We start from the raw sequence: 25120 nt of genomic DNA on the forward strand, positions 1-25120 counted from the left end.
AGCAAAGATGACGTGTGGCAGGTTAACATGTAAATGCTCCCTCTGCCTCTTTCTCCCAGTCTTTGTCGTTACCTCTCTATTTGTATAGCACAGATGGGAGAGGTGTTCAGTCCTTCCTTCTCCCTTGTTAGTGGAAACAGCCTGAATAATATATGATTACTATGGACGGAGAAGCTCTCTGATGCGTCTGACACCACACGCACGCACTTTGGAAGGATTGTGTTAAAAGCCTGCCCTAATGATGCTGGCAATTCCATTAACAGCCTTCCATTGCCTTAATCTAGTCTATTCATTATCTGTTAAATGAGGAGGCTATGCCAATGGAGAATGAAGGCATTTCCCCATATGATACATTTACACAGCCTTTGTCTCGAGTTTCTTTTAAGACCTCCTAAAATAATGTAATGCGGTATCTAGGTGAGCAGAGTGGTGTTGAAGATGGCATACTAAACAGCATGCCACACCTTGCGTCTGGCACGGCCCGCACGCACGTGCGCACACATACACCCTGCAGATAGACTGGCAGACCACAGTGATAAGGAGGTGTGTGTGTGTGTGCGGAGCACTGACTGACTTTGTGTTAAGCCATCGGCAGATGGCAGATCACATTTCTCTCTCCTCCCTCTCTTCACAGGCACAGTGCCACGACTCCTTTCATCCCCATCACCTCTCCTCCTCCCCCCTTATCACTCCAAGCGCTGAGCGAGGCAGCAACTGTTCTCTTGTACACCTCTGCTATTTCTTCCAAGGAGCAGCAGCAGCTCAGCTTCAGTACACACACCTGCCCTCTGTTCCTGCAGCACTACTTCACACATTCACGTTTTCTCTCTTCTCATAAGAGGGGAAAGAAAGGGGTTAAATCTAGCATAAAGCAACAAAATAATTCCCTCACTGAAACTGGCTAGCCTGTCAATCAGATTTTTGTATGGTTTGTTTGATAGCTGAGCTGAAGCTGGTGACCTGGTATAGTACTTTACTGAATCACCAGAGAAGAGGGGTTGTACTACCCCTATCCCAACGCACCTATCTCCCTCTTGGCTCTTTCATCGTCTCCCATTAGTAACACCACGTGAAGAGACAATGGAAATACGTACCAACTCTACTCAAACACCATCCCTTACCCCTTTGAGTTTTTAGAGTTTAATAGCCACAGATGTAATTACAGGGTACAGTGAAATATGACCCTGATCACAATAGTCATGATCACTGTGACTGCATCTATTTAGCATGCTATGGAGGCAGAGGCAAGTGTGGGGCTCAGCTGCAGGTGACTTAACTCGACCTCACCCTGGCCCGTTGGCACCCCCAACTTAAACAAGAGCTGGGGGGCTCTATGTCTCACGTTTCCACACATACCAACCACTTCTTTGTCCTTTTCTGCCATCCCTGAATAAAACATGTAGGCTAGTTTTTAGGCAACATGATAGTCTTGATCTTGGCTAGTACCCGTAACAGGTTTCACTTAAGTTCGCCTTACTCCATACCCTAGCCATTCTGTAAACACGTACCAGAAGTCCCTCCTTTGCCCTTTAGAAAAATGGCCTCCACACCCCTGTTGCTAGTTTTTTTTCTACAGGTGGAGGCCGCTCTCTGCCAGGCTCCCTGAAGTAAATTTTCCTCCCCAGTGTACGGTTTGTGAGGGCATAAACCCTTGTCTGCAGGAGATTAGCTTGTGTGAGGAGGATTAAGAATGTGTTTGTCTCTAAGTATGTCTTCGTGTGTATGTGTTTACAATTAGCCTCAAGGCTGACTATGTTTGGCTGTAGGGATGTAAATCCCATTCCTTATTACTGCGCTCTCGCTCGCGCACACTACTGTTCCCGAAGACTCTGTCTGCAATCTCAGCTGCCCCCCCATGCAGACCCATAGGCCCCACTGATTAGGCCTAAGCTAAGTTCTGTGCTAGATTGTGTGTTTCTGTGTGCGTGCAGTGTTCTTTTCCAAAAAAAAATATTTTTTTTTTTCCCAACCAGAATGAAGAATTGGATAAGAAGTACGCTGGCCTTTTGGAAAAGAAATGGACCTCAGTCATCAGATTACAAAAGAAGGTTTGTTTTGTTTCAGGTGATGCTTTTGTAGCTGGGGATTGTGTCTCCTAGTCTTGGCCCATGACTGCGGCGGACCGTCATCTGAGCCGATACTCACTATACACAGCGTATTAAAAAGGTTACACAACAAAGAATTTAATGTGTTAACCTAATGCCCTTAAGATATGAGATCGTTTGATATGGGTGGCTTTGATGTGCTTACTTAGCAGTACACTGAAGAAGCCAGCAGAGATTTCCATGTGTCATCAGCATTAGCAAGCTTATATTAGACGTTTTTGCTTGCTTTTACAGATTATACACGTACTGTATTCCAAAATGGGAGGTTTTCCAAGCGTCTCAAAGTGCTTTACGTTGTAAGGGCTAAACTCACCTCATCCACCACCAATATGTATTTCCCACCAGATGAAGCGCGGCAGCTATTTTGTGCCAGAAATGTCTAATTTCCTTCTTTGTTACTGCATATCCTATTGTGACGGTATTACAATGTTGTCTACATATGCCCTCTAACCCCCAAGGTGATGGAGCTGGAGTCAAAGCTGAACGAGGCCAAGGAGGAGATAACCTTGGGTGGGCCCATAGCCCAGAAGCGTGACCCCAAAGAGTGGATACCTCGCCCGCCGGAGAAGTACGCGCTGAGCGGCCATCGTTCCCCCGTCACACGTGTCATCTTCCACCCAGTCTTCAGTGTCATGGTGTCTGCCTCCGAGGACGCCACAATAAAGGTCAGTAGAATATAAGAACCATAATAAACAACAAGTATTTACTCTGTCTGTTATTCTCCAGGGAAACAATTAAACAATGTACAAACAACGTGATGCACTTAAATGGGATGCAAGCAAACCGCCCCAAACAACTTCCCCAACACTGTGCTGGCAACTTATTTTATCCACTTGTATGGGAGTTGACTGTATATGTATAACTGCAACCAATAAGGCCTGGGTTTGAGTACCTTTTCAGTAAAGGTCAACTGCAGAGCTGTGTACCAACCATTGAACTGCATCATCTTTAACCAATTCACGTCCTTGTACAATATCAAAACGTGCCACTGAACCAATTATATTTGGTGTAAAAGCATGAAATTGGGTGTCAACATATGTTGAGCAAAAATATAAACGGAACAGGTAAAGTGCTGGTCCCATGTTTCATGAGCTGAAATAAAAGATCCTGGAATTGTTCCATGCTCACAAAAAGCTTTTTCTCTCATTCTGTGCACAAATTTGTTAACATCTCTGTTAGTGAGCATTTTCCTTTGCCAAGGTAATCCATACACCTGATAGGTGTGGCATATGAAGAAGCTGATTAAACAGCATGATCATTACACAGATGCACCTTGTGCTGGGGACAATAAAAGGCCACTCTAAAATGTGCAATGTCACAGATGTTTTAAGGGAGTGTGCAATTGGCATGCTGACTGCAACCATGTCTACCAGAGTTTGCCAGATAATGTAATGTTCATTTATCTACCATAAGCTGCCTCCAACGTCAATTTTGAGAATTTGGCAGTACGTCCAACCGGCCTCGCGACCGCAAACCATGTTTAACTACTCCAGCACTTCCACATCCTTCTTCTTTATCTGTGGAATACCCTTAAACCAGCCAACTAGACAGCCGATGAAGCTGTGGGTTTGCACAACCCAATAATTTCTGCACAAACTCCCAGAAACCGTCTCGGGAAGCTCATCTGCATGCTTGTCAGGGTTTTGACCTTGACTGCAATTTGTCGTTGTAACTGACTTCAGTGGGTTAATGCTCACGTTCGATGGCCACTGGCACGCTGGAGAAGTGTGCTTTTTAGGGATGAATCCCAGTATCAACTGTTGCGGGCAGATGGTGGTGTGTGGGCAAGCGATTTTCCAATGTCAACATTGTGAATAGAGTGCCCCATGGTGGCGGTGGGGTCATTGGATGGGCAGGCATAAGCTATGGACAACGAACACAATTGCATTTACCGATGGCAATTTGAATGCACAGAGATACCATGACGAAATCCTGAGGCCCATTCTCATGCTGTTTATCTGTCGCCATCCCCTCATGTTTCAGCATGATAATGCACAGTCCCATGTCGCAAGGATCTGTACACAATTCCTGCAAGCTGAAAATGTCACCAGATGTGTCATGCATTGAGCATGTTTGGGATTCTCTGGATTGACGTGTATGACGACGTGTTCCAGTTCCCGGCAATATCCAGCAACTTCGCACCGCCGTTGAGGAGTGGAACAACATTCCACAGGCCACAATCAACAGCATGATAAACTCTATCCAAAGGGGATGTGTCACGTTGCATTAGGCAAATGGTAGTCCCACCAAATACTGACTGGTTTTCAGATCCACACCCCTACCTTTAAAAAAAAAAAAAAAGATATGTGACCAACAGATTCATATCTGTATTACTGGTCATGTGAAACCCATAGATTATAGCCTACTGAATTTATTTCAATTGACAGATTTTCCTTCTGAACTGTAACTTAGTAAATTGTTACATTTATATTTTTGTTCAGTGTAGTTGGTGCAAGTTTGGGTTTATTTTATTTTTACAGGGGCAGTGCACATTAATCAACGTTTCAGTAAAAGTGTCGGTTTTAGCCAGCCGGCTAATTTTCAACCGCAGTCCCTGGGCAGGTTATTAAAAACAATTACAATATAGACAATCATTGAGCACATGCAGAGCAACAGGACAAGCAAGACATAGGACAAGCAAGACGTAGCATACAGACAGAGCAACATAGGACAAGCAAGACGTAGCATACAGACAGAGCAACATAGGACAAGCAAGACATAGAACAAAAAGCAGCAAGACAAAATTCATAAAAGCAACAGTGTTTCCACACCTCACAAGCTACAGACAACATGGAAAGTGGCAATACACAGCTAGGGATCATGATCAGAAATCTGATTGACCTTTAGCCATGTATTCATACATTTTGTGAAAGTGTGATAGGTGGTGCAGTTGTGTGTCTGATGGCAGTGTATTCCAGATATGGGAAGCTCTCACAGAGAAAGCGGATTTACTAAAGGTGCTTTTCCTTAGGGGAACTATACAGTCACCTCTCATGGCAGACCTTGTGGATCTGCTGCCATACGTTTGGGTTTTCTGTTTAACAAAAATACTGAGTGGAGGGGGAGCCAGGCCATTTAGGATCTTGAATCTTGTGCATTGCACAAGATTTTCCCAACTTAGGAGTAGAGGTCGACCGATTATGATTTTTCAACAACGATACCGATTTATTGGAGGACCATAAAAGCCGATACCGATTAATCAGCCTTTTATTTTAATTTTATATTTTTTATTTATTTTATTTTTTAAATGTATTTATTTGTAATAATGACAATTACAACAATACTGAATGAACACTTATTTTAACTTAATCTAATACATCAATAAAATCAATTTAGCCTCAAGTAAATAATGAAACATGTTCAATTTGGTTTAAATAATGCAAAAACAAAGTGTTGGAGATGAAAGTAAAAGTGCAATATGTTCCATGTAAAATATGTGCCATGTAAGAAAGCTAATGGTTCAGTTCCTTGCTCAGAACATGAGAACATAGGAAAGCTTGTGGTTCCTTTTAACATGAGTCTTCAATATTCCCAGGTAAGAAGTTTTAGGTTGTAGTTATTTTAGGTATTATAGGACTATTTCCCTCTATACCATTTGTATTTCATTAACCTTTGACTATTGGATGTTCTTATAGGCACTTTAGTATTGCCAGTGTAACAGTATAGCTTCCATCCCTCTCCTCGCTCCTCTCTGGGCTCGAACCAGCAACACAATGACAATTAGCGTGCGCTAACTAGCTAGCCATTTCACTTCGGTTCCACAAGCCTCATAGACTTCAAGTTGATAGACTTGACGTCATAAACAGCGCAATGCTTGACGCACAACGAAGAGCTGCTGGTTAAAACGCACGAAAGTGCTGTTTGAATGAATGTTTGAGCGGTGGTAGGCAGAAGCAGGCGCATAATCAGATACTTGTATGCTCAGTCAGATTATATGCAACGCAGGACACGCTAGATAATATCTAGTAAAATCATCAACCATGTGTAGTTAACTAGTGATTATGATTGTTTTTTATAAGATAAGTTTAATGCTAGCTAGCAACTTACCATGGCTTGCATTCGTAACAGGCAGCCTCCTTGTGGAGTGCAACGAGAGAGAAGCAGGTCGTTATTGTGTTGAACTAGTTAGGGTTGCAAGATTGGATTCCCCGAGCTGACAAATCTGTCGTTCTGCCCCTGAACAAGGCAGTTAACCCACTGTTCCTAGACCATCATTGAAAATAAGAATGTGTTCTTAACTGACTTGCCAAGTTAAATAAAGATTAAATAAAGGTGTTAAATTTTTTTTTTTTTTAAACGTCCCTAATTAATACTCAGGAGCTCATGCTTTCTGAGGATGTAACATTGATGATGGCTATTGGCTTCCTATCAAGCACTTTGAAAGCCTGTTTGTAGACAGACTGAATAGGTTGTAATGTTGTACAGCCAGCTTGGGGCCCAACTAGTCAAGCCGTATGTTAAGTGGACGAGTATCATAGATTTGAAGAACAGTTTTGCTACCTCTGTAGTCAAACAATTTAGTGTAAATCGGAAATTAGCTAGGTTGAATTTGGTCTTTTTTTTTTTTTGTTGGATTTTTCACATGCTTTTTAAAAGAGGTTGGAATCCAGAATGATGCCAAGGTACTTAAAATCAAATACCACCTGGAGCTTCTCACTTGACACACAGACATATGGCTCAGTAGCATCTGTTGCCCTCTTTGTGAAGAACATGCAAACAGTTATTTTCACATTGAGATGCAAACACGAGTCACTGAGCCACTTTGTAACCTGGACCATTACAGTAGTGAGTTATTGTGCAGCTTGTTGTTTGCTCTTTGCATGCACATATCACTATCATCTGCATACATTTGAACTTCAGACCCAGTACAGACAGAAGGCAGATCATTAATGTACAGGCTGAACAGGAGGGGCCCCAGTATTGACCCTTGGGGTACGCCCACATCATAGCTAAGAGTGTACTTAGGCCACATCGATATTGTAATATTGTCATTATCTATCATTGTCAATCTAATTTGGGGTTTTGAGAATGTTGAGACACTAAATTACTATTTTGAGTTACATTTCAGAATTAAATTGTTTAAAAGCATATAGTATTACTTGACCTGTTCTTAACCCAAATATGCCAAATACAGTGTATTCAGGAAAGTATAAGTAACAACCTTTTAAACATTTTTTTTTTTAAATTTCAATTACATTTGTCATAAATCTACACACACTACCCCATAATGACAAAGCAAAAACTGTTTTTAGAAATGTTTGTGAATTAAACATTTAAAATTAACACGTATTCAGACCCTTTACTCAACTTTCTTGAAGCACCTTTGGCAGCAATTACAGCCATGAGTCGTCTTGGGGATGACGCTACAAGCTTGGCACACCTGTATTCGGGGAGTTTCTCACATTCTTCTCTGCAGATCCTCTCAAGCTCTGTCAGGTTGGATGGGGAGCGTTGCTGCTCAGATATTTTCAGGTCTCCAGAGATGTTTGATCAAATTCAAGTATGGGCTTTGGCTGGGCCACTCAAGGACATTCAGAGACTTGTACTGAAGCCACTCCTGCATTGCCTTGGCTGTGTGCTTAGGGTCTTTGTCTTGTTGCGAGGTGCACCTTTACCCCAGTCTGAGGTCCTGAGCACTCTGGAGCAGGTTTTAATGAAGGATATCTCTGTACCTTGCTCTGTTCATCTTTCACTTGATCCTGGTCTACCAGTCCTTGCCACTGAAAAACATCCCCACAGCATGATGCTTTACCGTTGGGATGGTGCCAGGTTTCCTCCAGATGTGACGCTTGGCATTCATGCCCAATCTTGCTTTCATCAAACCAGATAATCTTGTTTCTCATGGTCAGTCCTTTAAGTGCCTTTTGGCAAACTCCAAGTTGGCTGTCATGCCTTTTTACTGAGGAGTGGCTTCCATCTTGCCCCTCTACCATAAAGGCCTGCTTTTGGTAGAGTGCTGCAGAGACTGTTGTTCTCCCATCTCTGCAGAGGAACTCTGGAGTGACCATTGGGTTCTTGGTCACCTCCCTGACCAAGGCCTTACTCCCCTGATTGCTCAGTTTGGCCGGGCGGCCAGCTCTAGGAAGTCTTGGTGGTTCCAAACTTCTTCCATTAAGAATGATGACCACTGTTCTTGGGGACCTTAAATGCTGCTGAAATGTTTTGAAAGATGGAGTACGCTGTAGCAGGCCTCATTCTCTATTGACTTGCATTGGATTTGCTTAGCTGTATAATATGCTCTAGGCATGTGTGGATTTCTTTTAGATATTTTTTTACGAAACGCAGAGGAGAGATGCTCATAAAACAATAGTGTTTTGCTTTTAGCTGCGTTCCCAAAGCGATGAGCTCTGCTTCCTTGTTGTTCATTCAGCCTGTGTGCCAGCCTGGCACCGCATCAGCACTACCTAATACCTACCACACTTGCCCGCGCGCTTTCTCTCGCTTGCGCTCTCCTTTTATCAGGACACGCCCTACAGCAACCCCCCCTATCGATTTGACATCCATAAATTGCTATTTTTAAGTGCATTAGTACAGGCAGTATAATAATGACCCTGGTTCGTCTGCCATGCTGTTTTTACAGCGTCTGGTCTGCTGCGCTACCACAGCGAGCTACCTCTGTGCCCAAATGAGTATAAATATTTGTGCTGTATCTTTTATTCATGTGGAATCAGTCGCCTGTTCTTTATTTTGCCACACTCCCTCCAGGGGCCTTCACCACCACCTCCCTCCTACCTTTACTACTGTTATTTCATATTTCGCTTGCGTGCTGGCCCCCCTGCCACGACCACCATCCAGCCAACCCAGAGCAGGCACAGTCAGGCTCCAAATCTCCCAATCTGCCCTCTTATGCCGCTTCTTCTTTCCTAGCCTGGCTCGCTACACTCTGTGCCCTACTTTCCCTCCAGACCTTGCTGTTAAATCTTTAACTGGGGAGCTGAACGTAAGAGCTCTGCACACTGACATTCTCTCTTTGACATTCCAGTAAGGCTGTTGGTTTGCCTGCAGTCTGAAACTAGTCTCTCTTTCTCCTCTTTTGCTATGCAGGGAGTAATTGTCAGAGCTTTGATGCTCTGCTTGCCCTCACTCCTTCCCCCTCTGGTCCTCTGTTAACGTAGCAAATCTATGCAATCCATTTTTATATATATATATATTTTTTTACATATTACCGTCCTTGAGCGCGCCACCTTGGCAGTATGTAAATCAGCAGGTTTTGTGAGCCTTCTCTACTTCCTTTGCTCTGTGTGTCCCGCATTCCCTTTCTCTGCATGGTGATAAGAAGCCCTGTCCCTCACACTAAACTAGGCCAAACAGCTTGAGGTTGAGCGTCAGGTTAACTGCTGCTTATGGCAAGAAAGACCCTGCGGAGGCCTTCAGCGCAGACTGGACCACATTATTTTAAAGTGACTATTTTAGTGTCCTCTCAAGTAGGCCTATATTAATTACTGGTTTGATCTTTAAATTGAATGTTGCTTATTTTTAGTTGGTCAATGGAAAGAGTTAACGTTAGTCTCGCTCTCTTAGAGCCCCATCGTTGCGAGTGGCGTACATTAATTTTATCTCATGCTGTTGTCAGTACATAAACACAGTTTATTTTCAGGTTAGCCTCCCTTGACCTCTGACCTAATGACATTGTGCAGTTGCATCTATACTGCAGCTTACTGAGCTAACAGGATACGTTGGTCTGCAGAAGAAAATACCATAAAAGCTGTAATAAATTGCACCACTATGTTTCACTAGCCCGCCATTTGCATAGGTAACAAGCTCAGCACTGATGGGTTTGGTGGCAGAAGCACAAGCTCCGCAGACTAAGTGATGGTCTTGGTGGTACTGGCAGACTTAACAACACGCCATACTGGGGTGGATTTTGTGGTAGACTAGACTCAGAACGGGCGGGGGTGGGTGGAGAAAGCCCAAATGAGGCAGAAGGAGTCCAGCCCCCCCCATGCTCAGTGATGGAGGAAAAGCTTATCCCCACAGTGCCTGCCTGTCTGGAAACGCAGGGTAATGTGATACCCATCATGTTTTAGATGCAGCCAAACTAGTGTTTGTTGCTGACCCTGCTATTTAAGACCCAAATCCCACGGTCAATATCAACACAATCACAATAGACATTTATTCAACCACCCTAGGCTTATTCCTTTCTCTCACTATCCCAATATGGGGATTTTTGAATTTATACGCTTCAGACAAATGTATTCTTCTAGAAACAGTAACTTAATCAGACAAAGGTTTTGAACGTTGAATATGTATGGGGTCGGTGTTTGCATGTCGAGACGCCGTCTGGCTTGTAGGCTCGTCATTCTGTGCTATTGGAGCTCTAGAGACGAACCTCAGACAGTGAACTGTGGGTATTTAATGTCTAGAGAAGTATTTCTGGCACCTCACCCAGGATGTATTGGTTCTCTTGTGATATGACATTAATATGATATTCTACTGCATTTTATGGATCTATCTTATCTCTCTGTGCCAGTCACAGCCTGCCTCCTGTAAGCCTGTTTTGGCTGCTTGGTCGCTCGGGGAAGAGGCAGTGTCACGGTGCAGACTAGGCTAGACGAGACAGTGGTATTTGGGGTCTCTGTTGCAGTGTGAGGACTTCTAGATTTTGGAGAGCAGCTGAGGGGTGTTCTGTGCATGCGTTATGTTCACACAGCAGCTGAAATGATGTGTTTTCTCTCCTTGCCAGGTGTGGGACTATGAGACAGGAGACTTTGAGCGGACGCTGAAGGGTCACACAGACTCTGTCCAGGACATATCCTTTGACCATACTGGCAAGCTGTTGGCCTCCTGCTCTGCAGACATGACCATCAAGCTGTGGGACTTCCAGGGCTTTGAGTGCATCAGAACCATGCATGGTGAGGGGACTGGAGGGACAGGAGTGGATGAGTGGGACTGTCTAGAGAGCTAATCGGTTGAAGGATATTATGTCTTAGACCATGAGGAGGACCAGGGATGGCGAGGTATGTGTGATTGTTTGGTTCAGGCAAAGCTTGGATGAGCAATTCCAGACGTGTATGTGTGAGCATGTGTTTGGATGGTGCGTTGGGACACAGGTGCTACCGATGCTGTTCATTATCACATATGATATGGCTCATCCTCACTTACGTTCATGGCAATCTGCTTCAATTAACAGATAACCCAGGGAAACACAGGAGCTTCACATCACAAACAAATTCTGTCACACAGGCTTTAATGTTAATGCCAAACTTAACATCCTCCCCAATCCAACTCCTGGGGACTTTCTCTCTCACTCTTGCACTCACTCACACTCACGCACACCCTCAAGACGAGGTGCTATTTCTCATATCATCAGCACTCTTAATGTACCAGTCCTTAGGCAGTGTCACTGCCCCTCCCCTCTTTTAATCCTAATTGCTGGATAATTCCAAGCGGCACATTTTGCGTGTGCCTTCAGGCCCCCCTGAAACAGATAACCGCCCTTTTGAGCCTTCGACCACCTATTACTATAACAGCCATTGCGCACTGTGGGTCTCCCCCCCCCTCCCCCCACCCACACACTACCCCTCCCCACCACATATATTTAAGCTTGCCTTTTTAGAGCCTCCTTAGTTTCCTCATCTTTTTAGCAGATTAAAGATGGCTGCCTTGGTGTCTAGGTAATTAACTGCCTCTTCTCCAGGAACAAAGACACCCTGGACATAATTGGCCATCTCACTATTCATGTTAATTGGCTAATTTGAACAAAACCGATTTTTATGGCACGTTTTAGTTCCGATGACATGATGGGGAGGACTTCTTGTCAAAATGGGTGGCATTCAGAAATGGCAAGGCTTGAGCAGGAAAAGCTGGCTAACAATGCATTTAGCCCAACTGGCCTCTGTCTAAAGTACAGTACTTGGACATTTAACCAATAGTTATTTGTCAGTGGTTGTTTTGGAAAGGGGATACCTCGTCAGTTGCACAACTGAATGCATTTAATTGAAATGTGTCTTCCACATTTAACTCAACCCCTCTGAATCAGAGATGCAGGGGGGCTGCCTTAAATCGATGTCCACATCATCGGCCCCCGGAGGGTAAAAGTTGTTGTTGGTAGAATGACAGATTTTGTCCAACTTGCCAGCCCGGGGATTTGAGCCAGCAACCTTTCGGTTACTGCCTCAGTACTCTCAACCGCTAGGCTACCTATGGCCCAGTAAAGGTCTCATTGCGTTGTCTTTTGTTTTCCAGGACACGATCACAATGTTTCATCTGTTGCCATCATGCCCAATGGAGATCACATAGTATCTGCCTCGAGGGACAAAACCATTAAAATGTGGGAGGTGGCCACTGGGTAAGTATGTTGCCAAATAGCAGTGCTTACCGTGAGCAAAAATGTTCACAAGTGTGCAGGAGCTTCTCTTCTTTTAAGTAGTATTCTACATTTCCTATGCCTCTGCAAAGTAAGCAACCATCTTTAACCCATCTCCCCTCTTCCTATCCATCAGCTACTGTGTGAAGACGTTCACAGGCCACAGGGAGTGGGTGAGGATGGTCCGGCCCAACCAGGATGGCACCCTGATCGCCAGCTGCTCCAACGACCAGACGGTGCGTGTGTGGGTGGTGGCATCCAAAGAGTGCAAGGCTGAGCTGCGGGAGCACGAACACGTGGTGGAGTGCATCTCCTGGGCTCCTGAGAGTGCCCATCCCACCATCTTGGAGGCCACCGGCTCAGAGGTGAGGAGCTTGACACTGAAATACTGATATTCACACTGAACTAAAGGCTTTGCTCCCTCCTTCATTCCTCGAAACGCCACCTGCTGACTCTTCAAAAGCACCCTTATGCCCTGTCCCTGGATCTGTGCCAAAACCTTTATGCGCATTCAGAAAGTATTCAGACCCCGACCCTTTTCCACATTTTATTATCTTACAGCCTTCTTCTAAAATGTATTAAATAAAACATTTTCCTCATCAATCTGCACACAATTCCCCATAATGACAATGTGAAAACAGGTTTTTAGAATTTTTCCAAATGTTTTAAAAATGTTATTTACTTAAGTATTTAGACCCATCGCAATAAGACTCGAAATTAAGGTGAGGTGCATCACGTTTTCATTGATAATCCTTGATGTTTCTACTTGATTGGAGTCTATCTGTAGTAAATTCAATTGATTGAATATGATTTGGAAAGGCACACACCTGCCTATATAAGGTCCCACCGTTGACAGTGCATGTCAGTAAAAACCAAGCCATGGTTTGGTCAAAAGAATTGTCCGTGGAGCTCCGAGACAGGATTGTGCCGTGGCACAGATCTGGGGAAGGGTACCAAACATTTTCTGTAGCATTGAAAGTCCCCAAGAACACAGTGGCCTGCATCATTCTTAAATGGAAGAAGTTTGGAACCACCAAGACTCTTTCTAGAGCTGGCCGCCAGGCCAAACTGAGCAATCGGGGGTGAAGGGCCTTGGTCAGGGCGGTGACTAAGAATCCGATGGTCACTCTGACAGAGCTCTAGAGTTCCTCTGTGGAGATGGTTGTCCTTCTGGAAGGTTCTCCCATCTCTGCAGCACTCCACCAATCAAGCGTTTATGGTAGGGGCTAGACGGAAGCCACTCCTCAGTAAAAGGCACATGGCAAACTCCAAGTGGGCTGTCAAAGGGTACCTAAAGACTCTCAGACCATGAAAAACAAGATTATTTGGCCTGAATGCCAAGCATCACGTCTGGAGAGAACTTGGCATCATCCCTAAGGTGAAGTGTGTTGGCAACATCATGCTGTGGGGATGTTTTTCAGCGGCAGGGACTTGGAGACTAGTCAGGATCGAGGGAAAGGTGAACAGAGCGAAGTACAGAGATTCTTAATGAAAACGACCTGTTTCAAAGCACTCAAGACCTCAGAATGTGGCGAAGGTTCACCTTCCAACAGGACAATGACCCCAAGCACACAGCCAAGACAACACTGGAGTGGATTTGGGACAAGTCCTCAATGTCCTTGAGTGGCCCAGCCAGAGCCCGGACTTGAACCGGATCAAACATCTCTGGAGAGACCTGAAAATAGCTGTTTAGCGATGCTCCCCATCCAACCTGACGGTGTTTTTTTCTGCAGAGAAAAGTGGGAGCAACTCTCCAAATACAGTTGTGCCAAGCTTGTAGCATCATACCCAAAAAGACTTGAGGCTGTAATCGTTGCCAAAAGCGCTAAAACTGAATACTTATGTAAATGTGATTAGAGTTTTTTTTTTTTTTTTTTTATAAATTTTTAAGAAACTCTATAATCTGTTTTTTTGCTTTGTCATTGTGTGGTAATGTGTGTAGATTGAGGAGGGGAAAAGTATTTAATACATTTTTGGAAAGTAATGTAACAAAATGTGGAAAAAGTCTAGTGGTCTGAATGCCTTCCGAGAGCATTGTATGTACATGGCTTAAGTAAAATGGTAATGTGACATCAAGATAATATTGTGCGCACACCCATTTAAACGTTACGGCTAGGTACGTTACGGCTAGGTACATACAAGTGTCTGATTGCCCAAGGGAAAGTCGACCTAGATATTCCCGGGTGAACACCCAAGTTAATAATATGCCCACGTCCTACAGTGCATGTATTTCTTATGTCAGAAAATGTACTTTGCTCTCCACCCTCTGACTTCCTAAATATCTGGCTTATTTGGTCCGTCTCCTAACCTAAGATTGGCACCTCACAGAGCCAGACATGTTTGAATCAGACCATGAAATTAAAAGTACAGGAGCAACCCTGTCATGAACCCAGGGTCAGACTATCACCCTGCCCCGGTGAGTCCCCCCACCCGATGCCCTGTGATTGTCCTGCTCTCCCAAGTCTTGTGATCATGAATGTCCAATTTCAGTTTCATTCAATTAAAACATTTATCCTCACCGGCAGCTAGTTGCCCTGTCAAGAACCCGGTCTGCCTCGATGCCTGCGCACAATGATACACAATATCCCATGTTCTCACAGAGGGAGCCTGTTTTTCTCTTTAGCGCTCTTTCTGTATTTACCCATTTGAATGGTTGATGTGCTAAGTCTGCAGTGATTGTATTGTTGATCTTGGCTACGGTATTGTTGTATGCACACAGACACACACAGACACACACAAACCCCATTACCCTTGCCTTTGATCAAATGCTCCTTTTGAAGACTTGAAGAACTTGGTGCTTAAGAGCAGAGCTGGTTCAGGTAGAATGGTTCTCCTGACATCAATTATACTGGCACACTTTATGTTCTGTGAACAAAAGCAGCCAAATGTGAGTCTGACATTTAAGACTGCTCTGCTCTGTGCTGAGATGAGCCTGCACAGGGGAACCCAAACTGTTAGAGTTCTGAAACAGGGAAGGGCATGTTCTGAGGCATGTAATTACTTTTATATCTGTGTGCACACTACATGTCCAAAAGTATGTGGACACCTGCTTGTCGAAAATCTCATTACAAAATCATGGGCATTAATATAGATTTGGTCCCCCCTTTGCTGTTATAACAGCCTCCACACTTCTGGGAAGGCTTTCCACTAGGTGTTGGAACATTGCTGCGGGGACTTGCTTCCATTCAGCCACGAGCATTAGTGAGGTCGGGCACTGATGTTGGGTTATTAGGCCTAGCTTGCAGTCAGCATTCTAATTAATCCCAAAGGTGTTCGATGGGGTTGCGGTCAGGGTTCTGTGCAGGCCAGTCAAGTTCTTCCACACTGATTTTCACAAACCATTTCTGCATGGACTTCGCTTTGTGCACAGGGGCATTGTCATGCTGAAACAGGAAAGGGCCTTCCCCGAACTTATGCCACAAAGTTAGAATCACAGAATCGTCTAGAATGTCATTGTATGCTGTAGCATTATGATTTCCCTTCACTGGGACTAAGGGGCCTAGCCCAAACCATGGAAAACAGCCCCAGACCATTATTCCTCCTCCACCAAACTTTACAGTTGGTGCACTGCATTCGGACTGGTAGCGCCAAACTCAGATTTCTGTCCGACTGCCTGCGTGATTCATCACTCCAGAGAACAGGTTTCCACTGGTCCAGAGTCCATTGGCGGCGCGCTTTACGCCACTCCAGCCAAGCCGATGCTTGGCATTGCGCATGGTGCTCTTAGGCTTGTGTGCGACTGCTCGGCCATATCATGGTTCTCCTAACGAACAGTTAATGTGCTGACTTTGCTTACAGAGGCAGTTTGGAGCTCTGTAGTGTGTCGCAACAGAGGACAGACCATTTCTACACCCTATGCACTTTGTGGCTGAGCCATGGTTGCTCCCAGACCTTTACACTTCACAATAACAGCATTTGCAGTTGACCTGGCCAGCTTTAGCAGGGAAGAAATTTGACGAACTGACTTGTTGGAAAGGTGGCATCCTATGACTGTGCCACATTGAAAGTCACTGAGCTCTTCAGGATGGGCCATTTTTCTGGATATTGCATTGCTATGTGCTCGATTTGATACACCTGTCAGCAACAGGTGGGTCTGAAATAGACAAATTCACTAATTTGAAGGGGTGTCCACATACTTTGGTATGTATAGTGTATATAATATCCCACCCATACATTTGGCAACGCTTTGTTTGCCTAGTGCCCAAGAAATAATTAGTTAGTGCTGAAGACCAAAAATATCCTCTTCACTCATGCTTAGCTGCCGAAGATAGATAGATATTTGAATTTAAAATAATAAATTGATGGTTGTTTTAGTATGGGAAAATTACAATTTATACTGCAACACAGACCATGTAGAAATGGAACAATTGAATGTAAGTGCACATTTTGGTCTATAATCAAATATTGCCCTCAGCTGTAAGGTCCCCTCAGTGCAAGTTTCTGCTATTGTGTTCAGAATCACTTTTATATGGGAGCAGAGTCTGTAATTGAACCTCTGAAGTGTAGGCATGTGCCCTGCTCTGGAGATGCATTGTCTGATAACTATTTTGTTGGTAGTCCATTTCCTCTGATTTTAAGGTGGTATTTATTTATCAAAGGTTGTGGTATAAAAATACATTTCATTCAGAAGGCTGCTGGCTGCATATAGCCCTCACAAAGAAATGATTAAGGGTTGACGTCCCGCAAGTGAAGACTGCTAAAGGTTCTGTATTGGTATTTTACTGCGGCAATTGGAGCTCATCGTGTTCTTGTTCTTCCTGTGTTCTTCCAGTCTAAGAAGAGTGGTAAGCCGGGCCCTTTCCTGCTGTCTGGCTCCAGAGACAAGACCATCAAGATGTGGGATGTCAGCATTGGAATGTGCCTTATGACACTGGTGAGTGGACCATCAATCTTAGACGCAATAGACTAGATGGTCATTTTGATTCATGCAGTTTTTATTTGTAAAATGTCCACATTTTATGTTGTTGAATCCAGTATTCACATGACATGAATTGCAATAGGATTGACCTTCTTGAACCCTAGTCTTAACTGAACGCTCTGTCCCAGGTTGACTGGTTTTCTGAACTAAGCATAGTCCTGGACTAAAAAGCTAGTTTTAGTCTGGGAAACTGACCATAGATTTCGTATTAACAATTCTAACCAAATGCTTTTGTCCCAGGTTGGCCATGATAACTGGGTGCGCGGGATGCTTGTCCACCCCGGAGGCAAGTTCATATTGAGCTGTGCTGACGACAAGACCTTAAGGATCTGGGACTACAAGAACAAGCGCTGCATGAAGACCCTGAGTGCCCATGAACATTTTGTTACCTCTCTGGGTAAGCCGCTCTCAATCTTTTCTTCTACAGTCAACGTCAGTTACAGCTAGGTCTTGTTCAGTACGGCAAAATGTTAGTGCTGGGCGATTAACTGAAATTTCAGGTATTTTTTTCAGTTTTAACACAGTTTAACTCAGTTTCTTTCTATGCGCTCAATGCGCACATTGCACAGTTTCTCTAGAGATCAATCCAGCCTGAACTGTGTTTTGTAGTAGGGAGTTATATATTCTACTTAGTTTAATGCATAAAACATGGTCATTGACTACAATGACCATAATCCATTGCGCATTTACTTGTCCTTTCTGTTTCTACACTGCTCAAAAAAATAAAGGGAACACTTAAACAACACAATGTAACTCCAAGTCAATCACACTTCTGTGAAATCAAACTGTCCACTTAGGAAGCAATACTGATTGACAATACATTTCACACAACCCAGCAGCAGGACCGCTACCTCCGCCTTTGTGCAAGGAGGAGCACTGCCAGAGCCCTGCAAAATGACCTCCAGCAGGCCACAAATGTGCATGTGTCTGCTCAAATTGTCAGAAACGGACTCCATGAGGGTGGTATGAGGGCCCGACGTTTACTGGTGGGGGGTTGTGCTTACAGCCCAACACCGTGGAGGACGTTTGGCATTTGCCAGAGAACACCAAGATTGGCAAATTCGCCACTGACGCCCTGTGTCCTTCACAGATGAAAGCAGGTTCACACTGAGCACGTGACAGAGTCTGGAGACGCCGTGGAGAACGTTCTGCTGCCTGCAACATCCTCCAGCATGACCGGTTTGGCGGTGGGTCAGTCATGGTGTGGGGTGGCATTTCTTGGGGGGCCGCACAGCCCTCCATGTGCTCGCCAGAGGTAGCCTGACTGCCATTAGGTACCGAGATGAGATCCTCAGACCCCTTGTGAGACCATATGCTGGTGCGGTTCCTCCTAATGCAAGACAATGCTAGACCTCATGCGGCTGGAGTGTGTCAGCAGTTCCTGCAAGTGGAAGGCATTGATGCTATGGACTGGCCCGCCCATTCCCCAGACCTGAATCCAATTGAGCACATCTGGGACATCATGTCTCGCTCCATCCACCAACGCCACGTTGCACCACAGACTATCCAGGAGTTGGCAGATGCTTTAGTCCAGGTCTGGGAGGAGATCCCTCAGGAGACCATCCGCCACCTCATCAGGAGCATGCCCAGGTGTTGTAGGGAGGTCATACAAGCACGTGGAGGCCACACACACTACTGGGCCTCATTTTGACTTGTTTTAAGGACATTACATCAAAGTTGGATCAGCCTGTAGTGTGGTTTTCCACTTTAATTTTGAGTGTGACTCCAAATCCAGACCTCCATGGGTTGATAAATTTGATTTCCGTTGGTAATTTTTGTGTGATTTTGTTGTCAGCACATTCAACTAGGTAAAGAAAAAAGTATTTAATAAGAATATTTCATTCATTCAGATCTAGGATGTGTTATTTTAGTGTTCCCTTTATTTTTTTGAGCAGTGTATATATATCTAAATCTGTTCATCTATCCATACAGTGGGGCAAAAAATGATTTAGTCAGCCACCAATTGTGCAAGTTCTCCCACTTAAAAAGATGAGGCCTGTAATTTTCATCGTAGGTACACTTCAACTATGACAGACAAAATGAGGGGGGAAAATCCAGAAAATCACATTGTAGGTATTTTTAATTACTTTATTTGCAAATTATGGTGGAAAACAAGTATTTGGTCACCTACAAACAAGCAAGATTTCTGGCTCTCACAGACCTGTAACTTCTTTAAGGTGCTCCTCTGTCCTCCACTCGTTACCTGTTTGAACTTGTTATCAGTATAAAAGATACCTGTCCACAACCTCAAACAGTCACACTCCAAACTCCACTATGGCCAAGACCAAAGAGCTGTCAAAGGACACCAGAAACAAAATTGTAGACCTGCACCAGGCTCGGAAGACTGAATCTGCAATAGGTAAGCAGCTTGGTTTGAAGAAATCAACTGTGGTAGCAATTATTAGGAAATGGAAGACATACAAGACCACTGATAATCTCCCTCGATCTGGGGCTCCACGCAAGATCTCACCCCGTGGGGTCAAAATGATCACAAGAACGGTGAGCAAAAATCCCAGAACCACACGGGGGGACATGTGAATGATCTGCAGAGAGCTGGGACCAAAGTAACAAAGCCTACCATCAGTAACACACTACGCCGCCAGGGACTCAAATCCTGCAGTGCCAGACGAGTCCCCCTGCTTAAGCCAGTACATGTCCAGTCCCGTCTGAAGTTTGCTAGAGAGCATTTGGATGATCCAGAAGAAGATTGGGAGAATATCATATGGTCAGATGAAACCAAAATATAACTTTTTGGTAAAAACTCAACTCGTCGTGTTTGGAGGACAAAGAATGCTGAGTTGCATCCAAAGAACACCATACCTACTGTGAAGCATGGGGTTGGAAGGAAACATCATGCTTTAGGGCTGTTTTTCTGCAAAGGGACCAGGACGACTGATCCGTGCAAAGGAAAGAATGAATGGGGCCATGTATCGTGAGATTGAGTGAAAACCTTCCATCAGCAAGGGCATTGAAGATGAAACGTGGCTGGGTCTTTCAGCATGACAATGATCCCAAACACACCGCCCGGGCAACGAAGGAGTGGCTTCGTAAGAAGCATTTCAAGGTCCTGGAGTGGCCTAGCCAGTCTCCAGATCTCAACACCATAGAAAATCTTTGGAGGGAGTTGAAAGTCCGTGTTGCCCAGCAACAGCACCAAAACATCACTGCTCTAGAGGAGATCTGCATGGAGGAATGGGCCAAAATACCAGCAACAGTGTGTGAAAACCTTGTGAAGACTTACAGAAAACATTTGACCTCTGTCATTGCTAACAAAGGGTATATAACAAAGTATTGATAAACTTTTGTTATTGACCAAATACTTATTTTCCACCATAATTTGCAAATATATTCATTAAAAATCCTACAATGTGATTTTCTGGATTTTTTTCCCTTCTCATTTTGTCTGTCATAGTTGAAGTGTACCTAATGATGAAAATTACAGGCCTCATCTTTTTAAGTGGGAGAACTTGCACAATTGGTGGCTGACTAAATACTTTTTTGTCCCACTGTGTATCTATATATTCAGGTCATAATGTTAAATTGAATATAGGTTTGTGATGAATAACCTATCTACTCTTCCTTTGTACTAATGCCCTTTCTCCTCTCCTCTCAGATTTCCACAAGAATGCTCCGTACGTCGTCACCGGAAGCGTAGATCAAACAGTTAAAGTGTGGGAGTGTCGCTGATCCGATCAGACCTGAGCAGATCAGACCACCACCACCCCCTCTCCTCCCACTCCACCCCCTCTAGGCCTCTTTCCACCCCCCCCCCCCTGCACCCCACCTCACCTCCCAGTCTCCTTCATCTCCTCTGGCTACACACACACACACCATGGTTAATAACTTATCCTGTCATAACGCTCTCTGGTCCAATAACTATGGTCCTTTTTATGTACATTATTCTGGATGTAGATTGAGCTATTAAATGTTGCACAGCAAAAAAAAGTATTGCATGGTGATGATGAATACAAAATTGTATACTGTAAATTTACATGATAACGTTGTCTAGAAGTACCATAGGGTTTAACATGGGCGGGGCTGTCTGTCACATGCAGCCTTACCTACCTACTTACTGAAGGCAGATGTTTCTTTGTGTGCGTCACAAATGGCTCCCTATGTGGTGCAATTACTGATGACCAGGGCCCTTGTGTCCTGGTAAAAAGTATTGCTCTATACAGGGAATAGGGTGCCATTTGGGATACACTCTTTGACTGGGTGTAAAATGTAGGGCACTAAAACCGATAATTTAAAACACGTTTCTTTACATGTCAGATTTATTTTTGTCTGCCTACTTTATTTTATTTTTAGATTTTTTTTCTCTCCTTTTCACTGTTGTAGTCTCTGTTGGTGAATTTTTTGAGGGGGTGGGGAGACGACAAAAGGAAAAGTATAATCCCTTGATGTCGGAGGATATGAGTTTTGGGGGGGGGGGGGGGGGGGGGGGTTATTGGAATAATCTGTAGCTTTGTAACTTCACTTCTGAAGTGTGCATACCATTTCTCTTCATGTGGAACTAGTGAATATATTAATTGCTGCATATACAAATGTTTCAAACTGTATCTTTGGACAGCTGGGGGTTGAAAACAAAACAGCTTTTTACTCTTGTCATGACGCGTACTAAACTTAGTAGAAAAACTTTGAATTATCCTATACAATAAATGTTCTGCTTCACGTTTATTGAATCGGATAACATTTCTGTTTTGGCATCTCAATGAATTAACCTGGCTATTCTGTGCAGATGGTGCCCATATTTCCGTTGGTTAGCATTTAGGCTAAACTCAGTGGACCGTAAGCCTAAATGCCAACCTGAAAGCTATGTGAGCCGATAGCGTGAGGTAACTCTTTCCTGATAAGCTGCCCCCTGTCCGTTCGCCCCGGTACTGGGCCTTACGGTTGGCCGCAACTGATAAGGCGAGCTTCTCAGCTTTTCTCTAGCACTTGGCCCTTTAGCAGCAGACATCAGGGATCACCTCTTTTAATTTCAAGTCACTTGAAAATAATCTTTAGGTGTCTCCCTCCCTCTGTAAGATGGCTCATTGACATCCCAAGTCTAACCTGAGTGATTTTCCATTGGACTCAACTGAACTCTCCCTTTTTCTAACCATTTGACGAATCTGGTGTCTGCTGGGTTTTGTCTGTTATACTATAGGAATCATGTAAGTGATTTGATGCTCAGTTGGCCATTGTCTTGTGCTGCTTGTGTCTATGGGCTGTGTAAATTAGGGAGGGTAAGCTTCAGCCTTAGTTTTGGATGAAATATGCAAGTTTCGAATGAGTCGGAATGTCATAGCATGACAAGGAGTCAGTTGCCCCTCAGGTATGTTTTGGGATGTGCAAAATATCTCTCCAGGGGGGGGAGAAATGATTGAGAGGTAATAAAGCTGTTTCTGTGGGGGGCAAAATACATGTAATTTTACTGAGCTGTAGGGAAGTGTCCAAATCGGTTTCCACCAAACTGACTGGTGAACTGTTGGGGTGATTCATTCAATTGATGATGAAATAAAATGCTAGTAGTAGACATGCTAATGAATGCTTGTGTTCGTTGTACAGTAGGTCTGATGATAGTTCTTGTAAAGGGATCGTAACCCCTAAGCCTACTTAAAGCAGCTCCCTTCCCACAGACCGGTCTTGGCTTTGGTCTTGAGCTAGGCTTCCTAGGCTGCGTTTGTGCCCAGAAGAGTGCTTAGACTCCTAGTGAGGAGCTCTCGAGGTGAAATTCCACAGGCAGACTAACACATTGCAGTCGTCTCCTGGGTGGCAGGCAGATCTTTATCATATTCTGTTCATTTTATGAGCTTGGAGGCTGAACAAAATGAAAACCAAATCCCTCCATTTCCCTTAAATATAAACATCTTGCTGCTGCTTACGCTGCAGCAGGTGAGGAAAAATCCTATTGTCTGGCACATCCCTGCTTTTCTTTAGATCTTTGGTCCTTTGTCGAACTGATGATCGAAGATGTAAGAAATTAAAAAATACTTAATAAAATGCATAAACAATTTTTTTTTATCAGCCTTTTTCCATTGATGCATTTATATAATAAAGAATTCCACTTGCTTAACTGATCTTAAGCTTCTTTGCTGAATATCTTCCTGTTCCTCGTCCTGTGTGTGTGTTTGGATGTAGTTAGCTGCTGACCTTTGAACCCTCATAGTGGCTAGTTTGACCTGTCGACAATAGAACTGCTACATGTACCTCTGTTGTACCAGGGGCTGAGCTGTCTGGTTTGGTGGGCCTTTCTGGTTCAAGTGCTGTGATGTAAGCCACTGAACACTCAGGCCGAGTCTGAAATGGCACCCTGATTCCCTAAAAAGTAGTGTATTTCAGACGCAGACTCAATCAGCCACAGGCCACCCCGCTAAACTGCCAAATGCTAATTGGTCCACTTGACAAACGATATACTGTTAAAAGAGCGAGAAGTAGGATAAGAGAACTCCATCTCTTATGAGAAAGGATTGTATCCCTCCTGTCTCTTACCAGTAAGCAGGTGTGTGGTTTCTATGTATACTGTGTATTTTGCATATTGACTTTTCAAAGACACCAGACACAGACTCTACCAGACAGGTCGGCTCAAGCTGGCATGATGTCTGCAGACAGACTGCTCTGTACTTAATGTGGTTGTTTGTTGCTGTTAGGAGGACAGGTCTGTAAATTAATGAACTGGCTCCTTCCTCTATATGTGATGGGATTGCGGCAGACTAAAGATGTTCTAAGAAAAAATAATATTCTCATTGAGAGAATACCACTTTTGCCTCCTCTGGACTAGAGGCTTCCATGCATTTAGTCAGACCCAGACTGGTCTTTCTCCAAGCTGCTTTCTGTCAGTCAGTGGGAGACTTTAATTGGAGAGTCAGCGTGCGTTACTCCATACACCAGCAATCGATAGGAAAATTGGACATGGTGGTGCTGATGCACCATAAAACGTGTTTTAGCTGAAGCCCAAAAAAATTTATCTAGTTGGACATTCTGGTGTAGCTTCAGCATTCAGATGTCCTGATCTGTTCTCGATGCTAGATTATGTTAGCTTCCTGATTTAAGCCGATTTTCTCTTTGATTGGCTAAATTCAGAATTATAATATCGTGATCCTTGGGTATTAATTCTAAACCAGGCCTGAAGTGAACCTAAATGGATATTAGATTTGACTCTTGTTGTTGAAAAACTTTCAAACTTTCTTGGGTTGGATAAGAAAGGTCTATAAACAAATTGTCGGGAGGGAGAATGTGTCTCTTCTTGTAATATAGTTATCATCGAATGAATGCTTTATATAACTGTGCTGTTGTACCTACCCTGTGAAAATAAATAACTTTTTGCCATTTGCAGGTCCCAAGCAATCCCTATGCTGCACTGGCTAGGTGGATCAGAGGGACTGGCAGACAAGCTTTTCACTGTCTGTTGGTCCTTTCCCCCAGTCTCAAGTCCATCTGTCTGCTATGATCTGCCTTGTGAATAGATTGAGGGCTTCAGACTTCTTCACACCTTTAACAGGATTTATTGTTTTGCTTTCATGGTCTTTCCCACGTTCAGCAAAATTGTTAACATCTGGATGTCATTATTGTTTGCAACATTAAACAAATATCTGTGACTGTTGTCCTTTTATTGGGTTGGAGGGGGTTTCTCAAAGAACATGCACAGCTTGCCATATTACATGTCTATAACAAGTTCACACAGGAATTTACTGATTTTGAGCTAAAGGTTTCATTGATGGCGTGTCTAAACATTTCATGATTTTCTTCAGTGAATGCATGGTGTTTTTTTCTTAGGTCAATAATGAGACAGACTAGGGCTATTGACAT

At 43.9% G+C, this 25120-nt stretch overlaps 1 protein-coding gene across 4 annotated transcripts in view; it reads left to right on the forward strand.

The window, feature by feature from the left end:
* Positions 1-24909, forward strand: part of LOC110503872 (lissencephaly-1 homolog A) — an 86618-nt gene extending 61709 nt beyond the window's left edge. For all 4 annotated transcript variants that reach the window (XM_036962036.1, XM_036962034.1, XM_036962038.1 and 1 more), the window contains 8 exons: positions 1974-2048; positions 2564-2770; positions 10789-10957; positions 12291-12393; positions 12548-12776; positions 17183-17284; positions 17570-17726; positions 20943-24909. In XM_036962036.1, the coding sequence (XP_036817931.1) occupies positions 1974-2048; positions 2564-2770; positions 10789-10957; positions 12291-12393; positions 12548-12776; positions 17183-17284; positions 17570-17726; positions 20943-21016 (1116 nt within the window). In that variant the 3' untranslated portion in view covers positions 21017-24909. The remainder of the gene's footprint in view (positions 1-1973; positions 2049-2563; positions 2771-10788; positions 10958-12290; positions 12394-12547; positions 12777-17182; positions 17285-17569; positions 17727-20942) is intronic.
* The last annotated feature ends 211 nt before the right edge of the window (positions 24910-25120 follow it).

Source organism: Oncorhynchus mykiss, chromosome 24, assembly GCF_013265735.2.
Source record: "Oncorhynchus mykiss isolate Arlee chromosome 24, USDA_OmykA_1.1, whole genome shotgun sequence".
Taxonomy (NCBI): Eukaryota; Metazoa; Chordata; class Actinopteri; order Salmoniformes; family Salmonidae; genus Oncorhynchus; species Oncorhynchus mykiss.